At 37.2% G+C, this 18928-nt stretch overlaps 1 protein-coding gene across 1 annotated transcript in view; it reads right to left on the bottom strand.

Annotated features, from left to right (window-relative positions):
* Positions 1-326: 326 nt before the first annotated feature.
* Positions 327-18928, bottom strand: part of LOC136025797 (mitogen-activated protein kinase kinase kinase 4-like) — a 131618-nt gene continuing 113016 nt past the window's right edge. The window contains exons 12-15 of the mRNA XM_065701787.1: positions 13844-13966; positions 9100-9206; positions 2780-2959; positions 327-535 (exon numbers count right to left, since the gene is read on the bottom strand). Coding sequence (XP_065557859.1) covers positions 452-535; positions 2780-2959; positions 9100-9206; positions 13844-13966 — 494 coding nt within the window. The 3' untranslated portion in view covers positions 327-451. The remainder of the gene's footprint in view (positions 536-2779; positions 2960-9099; positions 9207-13843; positions 13967-18928) is intronic.

The raw sequence follows: 18928 nt of genomic DNA, 5'->3' as shown, positions 1-18928 counted from the left end.
TTTTTCCTTCATATAAACAAAAAATAAAGAAAAAAAAATAAAGATTTACATTCAATATTAAATAAATAACATATTAAAGTTCACGGTATAATGTAAAGAAAATATGTGACAAGACTTTCAGAAAATGTAATAGAAAATAGAATAGATTTGACAGAAAATAAGGAAATAAAAACAGAAAAATATGACAGAAAATACAACAAAAAATACAATAGGAAAATGAAATGAATATGGATCTTTGGCGTTGTGCCTTTTAAGAAGAAAGAACTATCGTTGTGACAGCACAGCAAGAGCCTGGTCATAGCTACACCACCTGATAAAGTGCCAAGATTTGTGAGTGACATGTGTTTTTTTATTGATGTTCCGAATGGGTCGAGCTTACATGCGGAGCCCCACAAGGTACGAAGCTCGCTAGTCTACTGTTTTTGGCAGTGATAAATTTCATCCTTTCCGGCTATGAAGAAAGATTTAAGTATGTAAACGACTTGTCAGTCTTACTGAAGTACGTTGTTGAGAAGTCTGAGGCTGTTTCCCAATTCTGTAACGAAATAATCAATAACTTTAAAGATGAATGTACTGCGAACAGCCTCCAAATCAACGAAGGAAAGACTAAAATCCTTCGCTTTAATCCCCTGAAGAGAGACTTTATGTGCCCTCCTCCTCCTTATCCTAGTGAATCTTCGGCAGTAGTGCTTGGTGTCAAGTTTGGCATCGACTGCTCTTTCAGCCTTCATCTCGACACAATTATCAAAAAGGCAAAGAGTGCGATGCGGACACTTATACTAATGCGTCGATTTGGTTTTTCAGTGGCACAACTAAGGATAGCCTATTGATTTAATCCTATTCAATTGATATAATCCTATACTATTTGATTTAATCCATTAAATTGATTTAATCCTATTCGTCTTCGGATTTTTTCGTCGTTTGATTTAATCCTTTTTGTAAGCATAAGCGCCATCTAGTTTTATGACTACGAGAGATTGTGGAAATAAAACCGATTTGTTGTTTGTTCTTGTTGTTTGTTTTTGATTTTAACCTTAGACTTGTACTTCATATACACAAAATAAAATTGGTTTGAGACCTACATTAAAAGCTTATATTAAGCCTATTTTCTTCCCAAGTATCATTTACTAATACTATGTGTTCGTATCTTTTGTCAGGTTCATAATTACTCTAATTATATAATTAATTAATTATGTTCTATAATTACATAATTTATCCAAGTTTTCCAAGCTTCCATCTTTTCTAATTTAAAAACTATGCCTTAAATCTGATCCTTTACTCATAAAGATTTCCCTTGAGCATTTTTACATTTATGCTTTATCCATTAGAGTATATAATGAACGTTGGTATTTTTAATTTACCGGGCTATTTTTTAATGTTCGAAAATGTTTCTCTGATTTCTAGATTCCAGGGTTTAAAAAATTTTTTTAGAGAAACTATTATTAAAAAAAAAAATTTACTTAAGAACCTGACTTTGAATAGAAATGCGGGTGAATTTGGCTCGAATTCAACCTAGGGTAATTTACGAGAGTCAAATAAATTAAATTTCGTTTCTCTCAATCCAATGACCCAGAAACCAAGAAGACAAAGATATTTGCATCTGTAACTTCTTTGGAGAAAATAGGAGCAATAAACAGTATTTATTTTTTGTACAAATGTCGATGTTCTATTTGTATTATTTTAGTTTATCTTCTAGGTCACAGGTCCGTCCCTAAGGTCACTAAGGCATCTTCGGTCACATACATAGTAGTATGTATGAGACATAGTACATAGTACTATGCAAATAGTAGTATTTTTGTGTATTTCATTGCCAAATGAAAGAATTTTCTTTATTGAACTATTATTTATACACATGTACTGCACACTTTCAAACACCTTATTCCAAACAAGATCAACCAGGCCCATGCTCTCATATTTTGACAGGACTGGGTAGGTTTCATCTCATATGGATGCCAGCAAATAGACAAATGTGTACAAATAAACACGTAAAAAAGCTTAAATTAGAATTACTAATCAAGAATGGCTTCTAAAATTTGGACCCCAGCTGAGCCCCCCTAAGAGCTTAAAACTCGGTCCGTGCCAATTCGATCATCTAATAAAAAATAAAATAAGAAAAAAGAAAGTAAGTATAAAATAAGTATAAAATAAGAAAAATAAAATAAGAAATAAGAAAATAAGAAAAAATAAGAAAAATTAAATAATAAAAAAGAAAGCAGCCTTCTCAATCTTGGGACAAAAGTCCGAAGATTGGATTTAGAACAACGAACAACAATTTAGAACAACGAGGAAGATATTCAAAGCGGGTAAATCACCCCCTGGATGCGACCCTACGTCAAAATAAGCAAGCTCTATTAATTTGCCCAGTTCATTTTCTCCTCCCTTGTTCAATTTGCCGACTATTTAAAGTTTCATGCTGCTCATCTTCATTTTTCACTTATAGAAATACTAAGGAAATGGAGCTTTCGATATTATATTTTTGGTACTTGTCTGTTATAGCGCCTTTGTTACGTTCTTCATCTTGGTAGAAACTATTTCTTTGACTAATCCTAATGAAATATTAAAAAATATGATGAAAATATAATTCTTTAAAAACAAATGTGGGCTATATATTTGCACATTAGGAGGGTTGGGTGGGGGTAAAGTATAGCGGGTTTGCATCCAAAATGTGTTAGGCACAATTATTCTGCATATTATGAATTAAGAATTGTTTAGAACCAATCTTTAACTATTTCTTTAGAACAACGTAAAAAAAAACAAAAAAAAAAACAGAAGTCAATACCTTTACGAATTGATGTTCCAAAAGTTGCAAAGCAGTCCACCTTTCATACTGGTCATGAGTCAGACAGTGTCCGATGAAGTCTTTTCCTTCTGCGCTAAGATTCACAGAAGGCTCGGGGTGCTCTCCCATTCCTACCCGGAACATTATGGCATAGTTACTCTCCAACTCAGGCCAGGGTCGCTGTAACAAATTACAAAATATACAGTCTAGAAGGTGGTGCGGAAAAATCAAGTAAATCAACTTGGTTAAACGAAGCTTTATACTGAAATTCTGTATTAACCGTTTACCTTGTAATGACTGCGTGCCTTTCAAGGAACAAATGCGCCACCGCACGGCACTACTACCTCTGAAACTGGGATGGCAGTAAAAGCTACCTTCCCATTGACCAATCCTTTCGGTCACTTAAAAAGGGCACTAGAAGTTCAAATTCCATTCGAATGAGTACTCACCCAATTTTCTAAGACTACTTACACTTGGAATTTTCGACTTATTATTCGAAAAAAAACTCAATAAGAGATATTACGATTTATTCTGAGAAAAAAAGGGAAAAAAGGACAAACCTAATCCGTGATCAATCTCATCAGTAGGAAAAGACAAGTGGTGAACACCCAAACAAAATGCAATATAATTGCGCAACAAAAAAGAAAATATAAATGGTGAGAAATTTAAAGTCATGAGAGAAAGAATAAGATACAATAGGATATCACTTATTCTTTAGAATTCAAGTCAAATCATTTATTGAAAAACAAGATTCAAGCTTTAATGGGCATGGCCCAAACATGACGTCATTAAGTAAAAAAAAATAAAATAAAGAGGTCACAACTATAAGTTTTAGTCAATATATTCGTTAAGCATGAAGCGCTGAGATCTGGAGTAAACCAGCATCAATTTTGGAACTTTCACAGCCACTTCTCTGGGGAGTCGGGTTCACAGAGGGACAAAGGGAGGCAGGAGAAAGTTATTGTAGATAGGCTGGAGGGTGAAGGTTGAACCAAATTACATGTACAGTTTTTTCACGACGGACCAAGTTTAAATACCTCTAGATAAAAAGGGTAAGGCAATGAGAAACTTTCGTAGATGATTTGTATTGATCTCTTCTGAGCCAGTTCTATTAATTCTATTTTGAGATTAATTTTTTTTAATTCATTTTAGTTTATCCTTTGGCAACCGGAACTTCCTTAGGGTTTATATCAGTTAGATAGCATCATTTGCTTTTTTTAAAATTAAGAATTAATGCAACGGCCAACATAGATTCTCAACACTTTCATATAACAGGCCAACAATCCAATGAAAATGCAACAAAACAACACACAAAATGTCAAAATTACAAAAATGGTAATACACGCTATTTATTCTAAAAAAACAAGTAATACAATGGTCAAAGTTGATCTTTAAGAAATGTTGTTAGTGCTAAGAGATGCCAAGTTAATAATCAGGTAATTTACGATCAAATTACGGAATAAAATTGGAAAAAAGGAATATAGCATGAAACTAACAGTAAAGAGAGAAAAGGATATGATATTACTTAAAATAGCTAATATAACGTCCAATGCTAATACTTTAGTATACTAGTCAAAAGTATTCAACCAAAACCGAAGACATTTGGTTTCTATTAAAACAAACAGTATTACAAGTACAAATACAGGTTTCTCATTCTGAATTTCTTTTATCTTTAGACAAATATTAGATCCTTCAATCGTTCCAACCTTTTTCAAGATTCAAAAGTATTGGATGAAAATAACTCCCTATCCCATGCCCTCTTTCTCCATCTGGCCCTTCTATACAGGGCCAGTATACCTAAAAAAAAATTTGGGAAAGCCATTTCGAGGCCATATTCAGCCAAACGGAGGATATCGCTTTTCTATTGCTGTACATAATGAAAAAAGTGAACATAAAACCTTAACCCATGTAGACCTAATATTACCTTAATTACCTTAATTTGCACTTCGGAGCAAATTAAGATCTGTAGATCTGTTGAATGCTCCTGAGTTGAGTCGGTGATGTCTCATAGCAGGTATGAGCAGGACGGAATGTCCCACTCATACTTCCAGTCTTTCGTGGCCCACTCTTTATCCAGTGCCTTCTTGAATGCTTCGGGGGTGGGGGCTGAGACTGTTGCTTCACACAGTTCATTCCAGGGGCTGACGACTCTGTTGGTGAAGAAACTTTTTCTGGCCCTGGTTCTGACTGACTGCTTGAACAGCTTCTTTGAGTGTCCTCTGGTGCACTGTGGGGGGCCTGGGTGGATGGGCAGGATCTTGGCATATGATGAGTTCAGCAATTTGTGGGTCATCATCATGTCGCTACGGTTGCGCCTGTACACGAGGGTAGGGAGGTTGAGAGCCCGTAAACGATCTTGATAAGGTTTGTCTCCAAGGTTTGTGATGGCCTTGGTTGCTCTCCTCTGGACTCCCTCAATTAGCCTGACATCTCCTTTGTATGTTGGGAAGGCAGCGCACATGCCAAAATCCAAAACGGGTCTGACTAGTGCCTTGTATAGTTTCAGGAAAACTAGTGGGGATCTGCTGGTAACTGTTCTTTTGATCAGACCTAAGTTTGTGTTGGCCTGGGACACGCTCTTGATGGTGTTGGCATGGAACTTGAGAAGGCTGTCAACGATGACCCCAAGGTCGCGTTCCTCTGTGCTGGTCTTGATGGGTGGATCGGAGTTGGAGGCATGTTCATGCATATGGTATTGGGCGCATGGGTTTGAGGGTCCAAAGTGTAGCGTGCTGCACTTGCTTATATTGAACGATAAGAGCCATTTGTCTGCCCACAGCTGGATTTTCTGGACGTCTGTTTGCAGGGATTTTACATTCACTGCTCCAAATAGCTTTGAGTCGTCAGCATAGAGAGACAATTTGTTTTCCACCTCGCTGAATATATCATTGATGTAGATGTTGAACAGTGTGGGACCAAGAACAGTTCCCTGCGGTACTCCACTGATGACATCACAGGGCTCGGAAAAGACCTTTTCACCTCCAGCACTAAATAGCCTGACTCTCTGGGTTCGTCCTGACAGGAAGTCCATAAGCCAATCAACCAGGTTGGGGTGTAACTGGGCAGCAGTAAGCTTTTCTCTTAGCCTTTTGTGTGGGACTTTGTCAAAGGCCTTAGCAAAGTCTAGTAAAACTAGGTCCACTGGCAATCCTTTGTCAAGCAAATCTGTAATGATGTCATATGTTTCCAGTAAATTTGTTTCAACTGACTTTCCTGGTTGAAACCCATGCTGATTAGGGGATAGGATATTGTTGACTTTCAGATGTTCTAGTATTGTATCATTGATCACTCTTTCAAGGATTTTTGCGACTACTGATGTGAGACTTATAGGTCTGTAGTTTTCTGCTTTAAGTCTGCTGCCTTTTTTGAATATTGGGGTCACAAAAGCAGTTTTCCAATCAGATGGGACAGATTTGGCATTAATAGACTTTTGGAATAGGTCAGACAGTGGTCCTGCGATGATGGTTGCCAGTTCCTTCAGCAGTCTTGGGTGTAAGTGATCTGGTCCAGCCGATTTATTCGTGTCAAGATTTTGAAGCCGTTTGAGGATGTTGGAGGGGTCGATGCTGACTTGCTCCATCGTTGTGGGGGCTTCATAGCCCGGGCAGTTTGGCAGGGGGCCTTCCGGTTCACAGGTGAAAACTGAAGCAAAGTGCCTATTTAGTTCGTTTGCTACATCAGTTATGTTGGTTACGGTAGTGCTACAGGGTTTCACCAGTCTGGGGATATTTCGACGGGAGTGGTTCTTGCTAGAGACATAATTCCAGAATTTTTTAGGATTTGTCTTACTTTCTTTGGCAAGATTGGACTCCAGATTTTCGTAGAGTTTTCTGGTGAGGTTTCTCAGCTTGTTTCGTGCCTTGGTGAATTTTGTGTGTTGCTGCAGGTCTCCTGACTGCCTGAACTTTTTCCATGACCTCTTTTTCCTGTTTATTTCTCTTTTGATGTCTTTTGTCATGTAGGGGAGGGATCTAGGTTTTGGTTTGAAACTGGTCTTTGTGTGGGCATCCTGGGCTTTCAGCAAAACAACCTTGAATTTGGTCCATTGTTCGTCAACTGTGCCACTTAGTACATTCGGCCAGTCTGTAGTGGATAATTCATTTCGAATAGCAATGTAGTCGACAAACACTTTTTTGACTAGCTTGTTCTTAAGTACCTTCACTTTCAGCATGAGCTCTATAGTTAGGTGATCGCTTTTACCAAGGGGTGGCGAGTAATCAATACTTTGAACTAAGCTTTTGTCATTCAAGATAACCAGGTCAAGTATTGTTGGGCGCTGAAACAATCTGTATCTAGTTGGTTGGTCAACTATCTGGTGTAGGGACAATCCACTGAGGCAATTTAGGAAAGGCTGTTGCTTGTCTTGTTTGGTTGGAGTGGCACCATATCCAAAACCGTTTATCCAGTTTATAGATGGAAGGTTGAAATCGCCGGTAATAAGCAGATGTCCTTTGAGGTTCGAATTTAGTGTGCATATTATTTCTGCTATTGCTTGTTCGGTTACAACTTGGGATGGGGCTGAGGGACTTCTGTAGATGCATCCGATTCTGACTGTCCCTGACACATGGCTCCCTGGCACACACAGATCAAAGCAAACTGCCTCAACAAAGGGGCAAAGGAGAGGAACATCAATTATCTTTGTATTGTATCCTGCTTTAGCGATGGCTAGTGTTCCTCTTTTGCAACCCTGGGACGACAGATTTGAGAGAACTTGGTAACCCGGGATTTTCACATGGGAATCGTGAAGTTTGTTACTACTGTTTTTAGGGCAGACTTCAGTCAGTAAGATCACATCGAACTTTTTTGAGTCAATTAGGGTTTTTAGTTCATTAATTTTGTTGGGCAACTGGTCAACATTAGTAACACATACACTAAAGTCAGAACTTACGGTTGCTGATTCTGGTTGGCTTCTGTCCAGTATGGTTCGTCTGTTGTTATTTTCACCAGAGTCACTTTCTTCCTCAACAGAAACAAAGCTCAAGTCTTCTTCTTCTTCCTGGGAAGCCTCCGCAGTTTCAAACGAGTCTGATGAATTGTCACTAATAGTGTCACTAAGGGTTACATCAACATTTTTATTTTTACCAGGAAAAGCAGAACTAATTACACTATACACTAATGGTGGGGTGAAAATTGGAATCACACCACCATTGCTTCCGGGTTTTTTTGGACGATTTTGTTGCCCCTGATAACCAGATCGGGTTCACCGTTGGAGACACGATCACGCAGTTCTGCCAATAGTAATTTTCTACTGTCCCTGTCAGCTTTAACTTTGTCGTGGCGGAACTGTACAGCGTCTTTGTTATTTCTTCTTTCGTAAGACGTGTTCACGATTTTCCTGGGCAACGAAGGGTTGTTAACCGTGAAGACAGTTGGTACCGTGGTTTTGGGCGGATCTTTAGCAGACGCTGAAGAAGGTCGCTTATTCAGCCTCCTTACATTTGTGACAGTAACAAGCATGCCGTATTCTTTCTGTAGGAATTCCTCGATGAAGGCTTTGTCGGCTGTGTTTTGCGCTTCAACTGACAGAGAAGGGTTGATTGGGACCCCGAATGCGATAAGATTGTTTTTGCGCCTTTGTCTTTCTCTGTCAGTTTGTAGCGCTTCGGCTACCTTCTTATCTATTTCACTGGCTAGTGTCTTTGAGATAGCTTGCAGGCCGTCGTCTAACTGCTTTATTACTTCAGTCCGCATGTCATCCGTTGTGCACAGTTTATCCATTTCTCTTTCAATTTTTCTTTCAATATATGGACCGACATTCTGACCTAATTTCCCCCAGAGCTATATCTAAGCCGGGGCCAAGTTATATAATGATTAAAACAGTAATAAAACGTAGACGGAGCTTTCTTCATGTCGGGTTGTACTTATCTGCAAAGATAACTTTGGTAGAGTTAAGGGAGACCACAATTTGGCCTTTCTTTTGAATGGCTATATGTAAGTGAGATCACATTATGATGCTAGGGATGGCAAGATTTTTCTCATAAAGCTCAAATTAAGATGACAGCTGTGTGAACGAAAATTTTCAAGCTTGCAATAATGAAGGTGACTGAGAAGGGGTTTTTTGAAGCATAATAAATACCAAACGAAATTTGAACTTGTTTTTTAAGGAAGAGATGTGAAAGGTCTCCTTCATCTGAAGGCGGAAGGATTAGCAACAAAAAGTTTAAAAAGAAACACTTAGTAAAATAAAGGAAGAACCTAGAAAAAAGGTAATGAAAGAGAAAAAGAAAAATTGAGGGAGGGGAGGAGGGAAAGAGGGACAGAGGTAGAGGGGGGAGGGAGAGATATGGGAAAGGAGACAAAGAGATAGAGAGAGAGCCTACCTTTCCTGTAGTCATTTCTACAACTACACAACCAACTGACCAAATATCAGCAGCCCGACCATGGCCTCTTTCAGCAGTGGACATAAAAACCTCGGGAGCCATATAAGCTAAAATGACATTGGAAATACAAAGTATAATTAGCAAGGAGCCTACCATAACAGAAACATGAAAGACGGACAGAATCGAAGGACTAAAGAGAAAGGAGCAATGAAAATAAGATTGGTTTAAATTAATCCATATTTTCATCATCAGCAGCAGCAATTGCAAAAATTAGATTAAAACTTGCACTTCACAGCAACTACTGAGAAACTTGCACTTCACAGCAAATACTGAGAAGCAAAATCAATGTTTTTAGCAGAGAGATAGGTTTTAAATATTTTACAGATTCAATTTGTTCCTAGACACATGAATATTGAAACCTTTAGGTAAATAGTAAAGAGGGAAGGGGAGGGGGGAGAATAGTAAGAATTGACCATTACAGTGGCACAGTGGCACTTGCATCAGGTAAGTAAGGTTATGTGATTGTGCTTACGGTGGAACTAAGGAAGGGGTCGAATCCCCATCCTAAAACTGTTCCTCTCTCAAAACTTCACCCATATTATTTCTTGGCATGGGCGTCAATTAGAGGAGGGGGACAGGGCTCATTTTACCCTTCCTTTTATTTGAAAAACCTTTTTTTGGTATTTTTACATAGAATGTTTTTTCTGGTATTTTCATTACCTCGTCCCCCCATAAAAAATAAATAAATTTACCGTTCCCCCCCATTTCCATAAATTGACACCATTATCTATCAGAAATACCATCATGTTAACTAATTTGCTTCCTAAGGAATCAAGCTAATGCCTCAAAAATTGTCACACTCACCCTTCATACAACTTTATTACCACTACTACTAGTACGAAAAACTCACTGCAGTTACCAAACCACCCGAGGCCAATATAGCTACGTACGTTCCTTTCCCATCCCGATCTATTTAAAGTCACTCTATTTACAACGTCCAAAGAAGTTCCCATTTCCCTTGAATCTTTCCTTACGACATTTTACTACCCCACTTAGGGACGACCTACTTCTCGTTTGACCCTAGACTGTTGGCTGACAAGGACTATCTTCTGCAATTTGTCATCTTTCATCCACAGAACACATCTTAGCGTTCTCAACTTTTCTCTCATTACAACCCTAGAAAGAGGATGAACCACGTCAGTCAGTCTCGTACCCAAAATGATTCATAGGCAATTATTCTGGAAAAATTTTTCTCTTTAGCACTTTTCTTATCAGTAAATGAGACTCCGCTCCTATTTTTAACTGGGAAATTTCCAAACTGACCACTCACTCTCCATTCCCTAACTGCCGAATCAAACATCTTATTATTATGCCGTTAAGATGCATCTTCCAGATCCTCAACATTTTCATCCATGGCTTTCCCATCTCCTTAATTTAAACTTTAATACCTAAAATACTACCCTCACTTTCCTCGAATTCACGTAAGATCTGTCATTAAGAAAATTCTTGTACAAATACTTTCTCTCTTCTACCGAGTTTAATGTGTTTTCACTAATATTCCTAGCTGCAAATCTAACTTTCCTCTCTATGACATTTCTAATACTTAACAATTTTCTTTTTCTAAAGTTATTCCATCCATTTTCTACGTTGTCAAATTTAAAACTATCCAGTTTTATATCCAACTGTTCTTAAAAATTTCCTCTTAAATTTTCATTTTAAATTCTGTCATAACAACCAGAAAAATGATTATTCCTCCAAAAATTTCCGCCTTTAGTTAGCTTGTAGACACTATTAGATTACGATTTTTATTCTTTACATTAATAAAAGCCTAGAATCAATAAAATCAGTAACCCATATGCCATAGTGTCTTGTGTCGATCCTGCCAGTCTTTGATTTGCAATAACACAATCAATAAGATTGGCCATGTTACCATCATGTGAGTACTATGTTAACTTATGGACTATTTTATGACCAAATACTTTATAACCATTGCCATACCGCATTGGATATGACTACATTATTCTACCAGCGAAATTGAAGCAGTTTATTGCCACTAGTAGGCATTAATACTGACTAAATCAGCTAAATGTTTAGACACATTAGATTGAGTTGAGATTTTCATTTTAGTCTATGTTTTTACGGGTTCATACGCCTAACCAGTCGATCAGCCTAAATTTTTCAATATCTCTTGGAATTCATTAAATAATAGGCTACGTACATTCTCTGAAGGCAATCTGAGTTTACAAAGAATCCAGTATCAAAGTACGGCCTAAATCCACCGTATAAATATATAGACAGTACTGAACGTTTGTTTCAGAAATGGAACATATCCCAGCGTAACAAATGGACGTGTCAGCGGATGAACTAGCGTTGGCGTGTTTATTAATTTTAATAATAGCGTCATTCACTACTGGGTAGGCCTAATCAATAAGACCAGATGAAAATGAACAATTAAAGAAATTTATTAGATTGTGCAGTTGTGATTAGTCGGTAAGTGTAGCTAGAAAATGCGTAACTTTTAAATTCTTTGCTGTTTTTATTATTTTCTTCATTAAACTTTATAAATAACTTAAAATATAAAAAAATGTTGTAAGCTGACTAAATGGGTCATGCGTAAAATACACCAAAAACAGGTCTCCTACATTCCCACCGCATGTACGACCAGCCATCAGTAAAGATTCGCCATTTCCGTACGCACAAAGGAGGAGCCAAGGAGAAATATGTGACACATCATTTCCCAAATGTGACAAATATGTGACATATCCTGTCTATACACCTTTAGTGTGCTTAAATCAACAGCGGCATCTCAGAATTAATTGTTTTGTCACATATAATTGACAAATTAATTGCAAGAAATCTATAAGTTACGACGAATACGCAAGAATCTAACTAAAGAATACAATTGCGCGTTTACTTGATTAACTGAGTTTGTTTTTTGTAAGGAAAAAAAATGAACCAAGTATTTTTTAACAAATTTATTATTTAAATTTAGTATCGATTTAAATCTGCTTTAGAACGCGGTTTTACTCAAACCTTTGTAAATTTCATTTTCTTGTATTCAAAACTTTAAACCGAAGCTGCTCAGAATATGCTATGCATGCCCCGTTTGGGTGCCCTCTGCACTTAGAACAGTGTATCTTTGTCAGGAGCTTAAATCGGTTCAGAAGCAAGCGGTATCGATCATCTTGGGCCGTCGTGACATCCCCTCCGACAAGGCTCTGGAACTGCTAGGACTGCCGTCACTCCGAAACCGGTAAGAAACTCTGAATTTTGGAAAGTTCTTGCTTTCTAAATCTCAGCACCGTGGCATTCTACCTGATCAACCTCTACCATCAAGAACGAGAAAGCAAGATAAGTTAGTTCCCGTTAAAACAAGAACAAACCGATATGGTAATTCTTTCGTCCCGGTTTTCGTCAAAATGCACAATAAGAGTTAATGTTTATAGTTTGATTTATATTTAAAAGTGTAGTTTGGTTTTGAATGTGTAGTAAAGAAACGCAAATCAGCGATAGCTGTCAAGTTTTTGCTATTAAACCTGTCTACTACTACTACCACTACTACTACTATTTTAAAAAAATAAACAAAGACACAACGATAAAATGTAACCGAAGCATATCGCTGTGACAGTTTGAAAAGAATTTTATATGGTAATCCATATCAGTGATATCAACCCAATCTGACGAATACTTTAAATCTTTGTAACTAAGGACGCCATCAAATGAGGTACAAAAGTGATATTTTTCTCGGCTAAACAAAGCGAGTTAGCTATTTGCCATTATCAATCAATCAATCACTAACACCAGGTAATCCATTGCAGTCTTGTCGGCCACTTGAATTATTATTTTTGTCATTATCAATCAGTCAATAAACTTATTAACTTCTGATAACCCGTAAAGAAACAGTCTGCAATATTTCCCAGTGAGGCTTCATGGCCAGGCTAAAAAGCAGTAGAATACCAAGAAAAAAAATTACTTACTCAGAGTGCCCCGTTTTATGGGGGTCTGAGTAAAAGCAAAGAGTCGTCCATGCATTATTTTTTTCCCCAACCGTGAGGTCGTAGAAACTTTGACGGGACTAATTCAATTGATAAAGTTCTATTGCCCTTTGTATAGGTCCAAAGTTATTAGATTAGAGGAAGATACAGTTTTTTGCAAAAAACTGCATTTTTTTTTTGCATCGCATAAAGAAAAGAATACAAAAGAGTTAATCATGCAAAATCAAAATACTTAACACCAAAAAATGCGAAACCAAGTCACTTTCCCGTTTTTCCCAAGTTGTAGGATTTGCAGCTAAATTGCTGACAAGGCTATTCAATTTGTCCTTAGGTTCCTTTGTCTAATACTATCCCCTATTGAGGAATTATAGAACCAGGTTGAATGACAGTTAGGACACTGGACCTTCCCTATCTCGTGTGCCAAAAAACACATAGCCTACACCTGACCAGCAAAGGTGTTGTGTGATTAAATCTTGAATTCCATTCATCCTGCACTCTAGCTTATCTGTTATACCGTCGCCCCATCTGATTAATACTCAAAATCTAAATAATTAAGGATAACATCAAACAGAGAGTCTTGAGATGTCTTGCTAGAACACTACCCAGTTACAAGGTTTACAATTAAACTATTGGCTAGAATACTCAATTTGTCGCTATTTATTTTGTTTCTGATTTTGTTCATTTCTATCCCTAGTATTCTGCACTGCTTAGTTGGATAGCAAATACTTAAAAGAATAGAACTTGCCTACCTTGTGTTCCAACAAAACCATGCAGCTCACCAGCAACGGTAGTATGGGATTTAATCTTGGTAGCGCAGCCATAATCGCCTAGCTTAAGACAATTGCCTTCTTCAGTCAAAAATATATTCGCGCCTGTAATATATCAACAGTTAATAGGAAAAAAATAATGAACAAAATCAGAGTTACGTTTCAGTGCCATATTATATGTATAGATGAAATTAACTATTTTATTTTCTTCTGGACTAACAATGATTACTTATAAAAGTTACGTTACGGAGCTTAAGTTATGTTACGGGCTTTCAAACTACATTCGTTATTTCCAATGGCTGGTTAAACAACGTTACGTCACGTATAAGCCAGGATTACGATGTACCTTAGCCTTTTTATAGAAAAGGATCGAGGCATGTTTTGAAAAAAATACAATCTTTCCTTTTTTCAGCGACTCTGAAAAGACGATTTCCAATGTATTTTTCAGTGTAAAAATACCGCAAAAGATAAAATAAAATATAGTTTCGGTTGATGGATAAAGCTGAAACTCGGTTATCGAATGACAGGATCAAATGAAACAGAATTTTCTTTTTAACGTTCAGGTAAGGGCATTCTCTGTTTTTTTTTTTTTTTTTTAAGCATACCTATTAGAAAAAAACGCGGAAAATCAGCTCGAAATAAATATTATTTGAGCAATTTCGGCAGCTTTGGAAGTTCCCTGTGGAGCCACCCAATTTGATGGAAAACCCTACCAACAAAGGGGACATAAAATTTCATCGTCTTTACAATCTAGAATCATAGTCAAATCAAAGATTTTCCACAGCTCTCAATGGTGGGTAGTCTCGAAGAAGAATTCCCTGAAAGACCCTTTGTCTTTGAGAGGGTTAGCCGATGATGAGCTGACCAAATAGCTTTTATAAAAGAATCCCCCTTAAAAAGATTAAAAACCATGCTTTTAAAAACAGTGTGTAAGCACTGGGTTCTTCTTGGGTCAATAATCAAACAGTACGTGGTAACGAACTGTAGTAAGGAGCGACCCGGCTCAATATTAACCGAAACTCTAAAAAACGGAATTTTGATACCAATACTTAAATCAAAAGAATCGCATTTTAATGCTGATTTTAAATAAATAAGTTTCATCAAGTTTAGTCTTACCCATCACATGTTACGAGCCTGAGAAAATTTGCCTTATTTTAGAAAATAGGGGGAAACAGCCCCTAAAAGTAATACAATCTTAAAGAAACTCACACCATCAGACTCAACGCATCAGAGAAACCTATTGTAGACGTTTCAAGCTCCTATCTAGAAAATGTGGAATTTCGCATTTTTTTTTGCCAGAAGACAGATCACGGATGCGTGTTCATTTGTTTTGTTTTTTTCCCAGGGGTGATCGTATCGACTCAGTGGTCCAAGAATGTTGCGAGAGGGCTCATTCTAACGGAAACTAAAAGTTCTAGTGCTTTTTTTAAGTGACCAAAAATTCGGAGGGCACCTAGGCACCCTCCCACGCACATTCCCCCCCCCCAAATTCACCAGATCGAAAATATGAGATAGCCATTTTGTTCACTATAGTCGAAAACCCAAATAACTATGTGTTTGGGGACGACTTACCCCACCCCCCACAGTCCCCGGGGGAGGGGCTGCAAGTTACAAACTTTGACCGTTGTTTGCATATACTGATGGCTATTGGGAAGTGTACAGACGTTTTCAGGGGGATTTTTTGGTTGTAGGGGGGGGGAGAAGTTGAGGGAGGTTACGTGGGAGGATCTTTCCATGGAGGAATTTGTCATGGGAGAAGAGAATTTCAATGAAGGGGGCGGAGGACTTTCTAGCATTATTTAAAAAACAATGAAAAAATATGAAAAGTTTTTTTCGAATGAAAGTAAGGAGCAGCATTAAAACTTAAAACGAACAGAAATTACTACTCATATGAGGGGTTCACCTCCTCGTAATACCTCGCTCTTTACGCTAAAGTATTTTTAGTAATTTGAACTATTTATTCCACGGCTTTTGTGATTCAGGGGTAATTATTAAGGAATTGGGACAAAATTCATGTTTTAGTGTAAAGAGCGAGGTATTGACGAGGGGGTGAACCCCCTCGTGTAAGTAAAAAAACATAAGGTAATAGAATTACGTTACGTAAGTTAATTGATGAATTACGTATATTATTTACTAATGAAACCGTTCATAAAAAATTAAAAGCTGTAGTTGCCTTTTTAAGTAATCAAAAAATTGGAGGGCAACTAGGCCTCCACCCCGCGTCTTTTTTCTTAAAATCTTCCGATTAAAACTATGAGAAAGCCATTTAGCCAAAGAAATTAATATGCAAATTTCTTTTTCATTATTTATGATTTTATGTCGCTCCTTACTGTCGCATTAAGTTTTAATGTCGCTCCTTACTTTCAGTTAAAAAACTTGTTTTTTTATTTAATTAAAACTTAAAACGATTATAAAATATTACGTATACAAGGGGTTTTGTTTCCTCCAAAATACCTTGCTCTTTATGCTAAAGTATTTTTAGTGATTTCACCTCCCCATATGTCAACCTCCCCATAGTCCTCGAGTTAGGGGCTGCAAGTTAGGCAATGTGTTCATTGTTTATATATAGTATTTGTGATTTAGAAAGATATGCACGTTTGAACTTTATTTTCCAAAAAGACGAAGGGAATTAAAGTGAGCCTTTCAGAGAATGTTGAGGGTAGTATTCGACTAAATCAAAACAATTTATGCGTATAAGGATTATCAAAGGGTATAACTCATGAATGGCTGTGTATATTGATTTGAAACTTCTAAGAAACGATAAGGGAGATGAAACTGTAAAAAAAAGGAATGATCAATGTGCTAATGTACTAATGTACTATGTACTAATGTATTATACTGCATTAGTAGCAGTATAATACCCCTCCTCGATACCTTGCGCTTTACGCTACAGTTAGACTGTTTGTCCCATTTTTTTTCCAGAACGACTATTAAATACAAGAGCAGTTTATTTAAAATGAGAGGTTTTTTAATTGCTAAAAAAATTGGGTGTGGGGAGTGGAGTGTTCCGGGGGGGGGGGGCAGTCCCTTCACATGCGGAGTGGTTTCTGTTCGATTTGGGTTTTGGGGTTGCTTCTTACTTTAGGTTAAGAGTCTTGTTTTTTTATTTGATGAATCAAAAGAATCTACTCTATAATGATTCCAATGGTATGAGTTTCATTATGCTCTGATTCAGGGAATTGGAGGACTCCAATACCGACTTACTGCAAAATAAAGATGACATGGACTAAAGCTTGTGTGAAAAGGGAAACTATAAAACACATAATCCGCCCATTTTAAAAAATTATTAGCAAAGGTTAACTACAAGCTTCCTTGCACCGCGAGAGATTGAACCAGAGTACTCTCGAACATGAAGCCTAGCCTTTTCACCTACACTGGTACAAGGTGAGTAATTTCGTCATTTTGGGAAATGATGGTTAAACTTTTGTATCGATTTTGCTCTTGTATTTAGTGAAGTTACCAGACCTGGTTTATTTTGCTCTTTACCGGTGTACCGCATTAAGCCAGTAAAAAGAAGTGGGTCTATCCATAAATTAACTCTAGTGGGGAGGGGCTAGGAAACTAAGATGAAAAAAGTTGTTATTGAGAGAATTATCTTGCCTTTCTTGTTTTTTTTTCAACTATGCTGGGATTGGCATTACTCCAATCAAGGTTAATAGTTTCTTAGACCACAGTGCCCTCCTTTTAATACATTAATTTTGAAAAAAAACTGCATAAAAAGAAGTTTCCTAAAAAAAAGTAAAGGCCATATTAAACTTAATATCAGAAGAAATAGAAACCTACAATAACTCAAGTTAAAAAATAATATAAATTACTATTAAAGAATATATGAAACCTAAAATGAACAGAAATTAAATCATCATAGCAAAATAAAAAATAAGAAATTAAAAACAATCATGACAAAAAAAAACATACAAAGTTACTAATATAAATGAATAAGAAAATCTCAAAACGAGTAAAGCATAAGTTGAATATGCAAATCAAGATTAAAACGGACAAAAATATTTTGCTACGAGGCTGGGCTGTAAGTTACAGACTTTGTATTGTTTACATAAAGTACTGGTTAATATGAAGTGTGCAGACGTTTTCAGGGACCTTCTTACGGTTACGTAAGAAGATCTTTCCACTGAGGAATTTATCATGAGAGGGAATTGGTCATGGGAGGAGAGAAGTTCCATGAAGGGGAGGGGGGCAGGATTTTCTAGCATTATCAAACAGTTCGTGGTAACGAACTGTAGTAAGGAGCAACCCGGCTCAATAGTAATAGAAACTCTAAAAAATGGAATTTTGATACCAATAATTATATCAAAAGAATCACATTTTAATTCTGATTTTAATCATATAAGTTTCATCAAAGTTAGTCTTACCCATCAAAAGTTACGAGCCAGAGAGAATTTGCCTCATTTTAGAAAATAGGGGGAACACCCCTGAAAGTCACACAACCTTAACGAAAATCACACCATCAGATTCAGCGGATCAAAGAACCCTGTTGTAGAAGTTTCAAGCTCCTATCTACGAAAATGTGAAATTTCGCATTTTTTGCCGGAAGACAGATCATACGGATCCGTGTTCATTTGTTTTTTTGTTGTTGTTTTTATTCCAGGGGTGATCGTATCGACTCAGCGGTCTAGAATGTCGCGAGAAGGCTTATTCTAACGGAAATTAAACATTTTAGTGCCCTTTTTAAGTGAGCAAAAAAATTGGAGGGCACCTAGGCCCGCTCCCACGCTCATTTTTTCCCCAAAGTCAGCAGATCAAAATTTTGAGATAACCATTTTATTCGCCATAGTCGAAAAACCTAATAACCTAATGTTTTTGGAGATGACTTACTCCCCCACAGTCCCCGTGGGAGGGGCTGCAAGTTACAAACTTTGACCTGTGTTTACATATAGTAATGGTTATTGTGAAGTGTACAGACGTTTTCAGGGAGATTTTTTTTGTTTGGGGGGGGGGAGAAGTTGATGGGGTGGGGGGTTACGTGGGAGGATCTTTCCATGGAGGAATTTGTCATAGGGAAAGAGAATTTCAATGAAGGATGCGCAGGGTTTTTAGCATTATTTAAAAAAA

This window comes from Artemia franciscana, chromosome 4 (genome assembly GCF_032884065.1).
Source record: "Artemia franciscana chromosome 4, ASM3288406v1, whole genome shotgun sequence".
In the NCBI taxonomy this organism is placed as follows: Eukaryota; Metazoa; Arthropoda; class Branchiopoda; order Anostraca; family Artemiidae; genus Artemia; species Artemia franciscana.
This window is presented reverse-complemented; position numbering and strand designations above follow the sequence as displayed.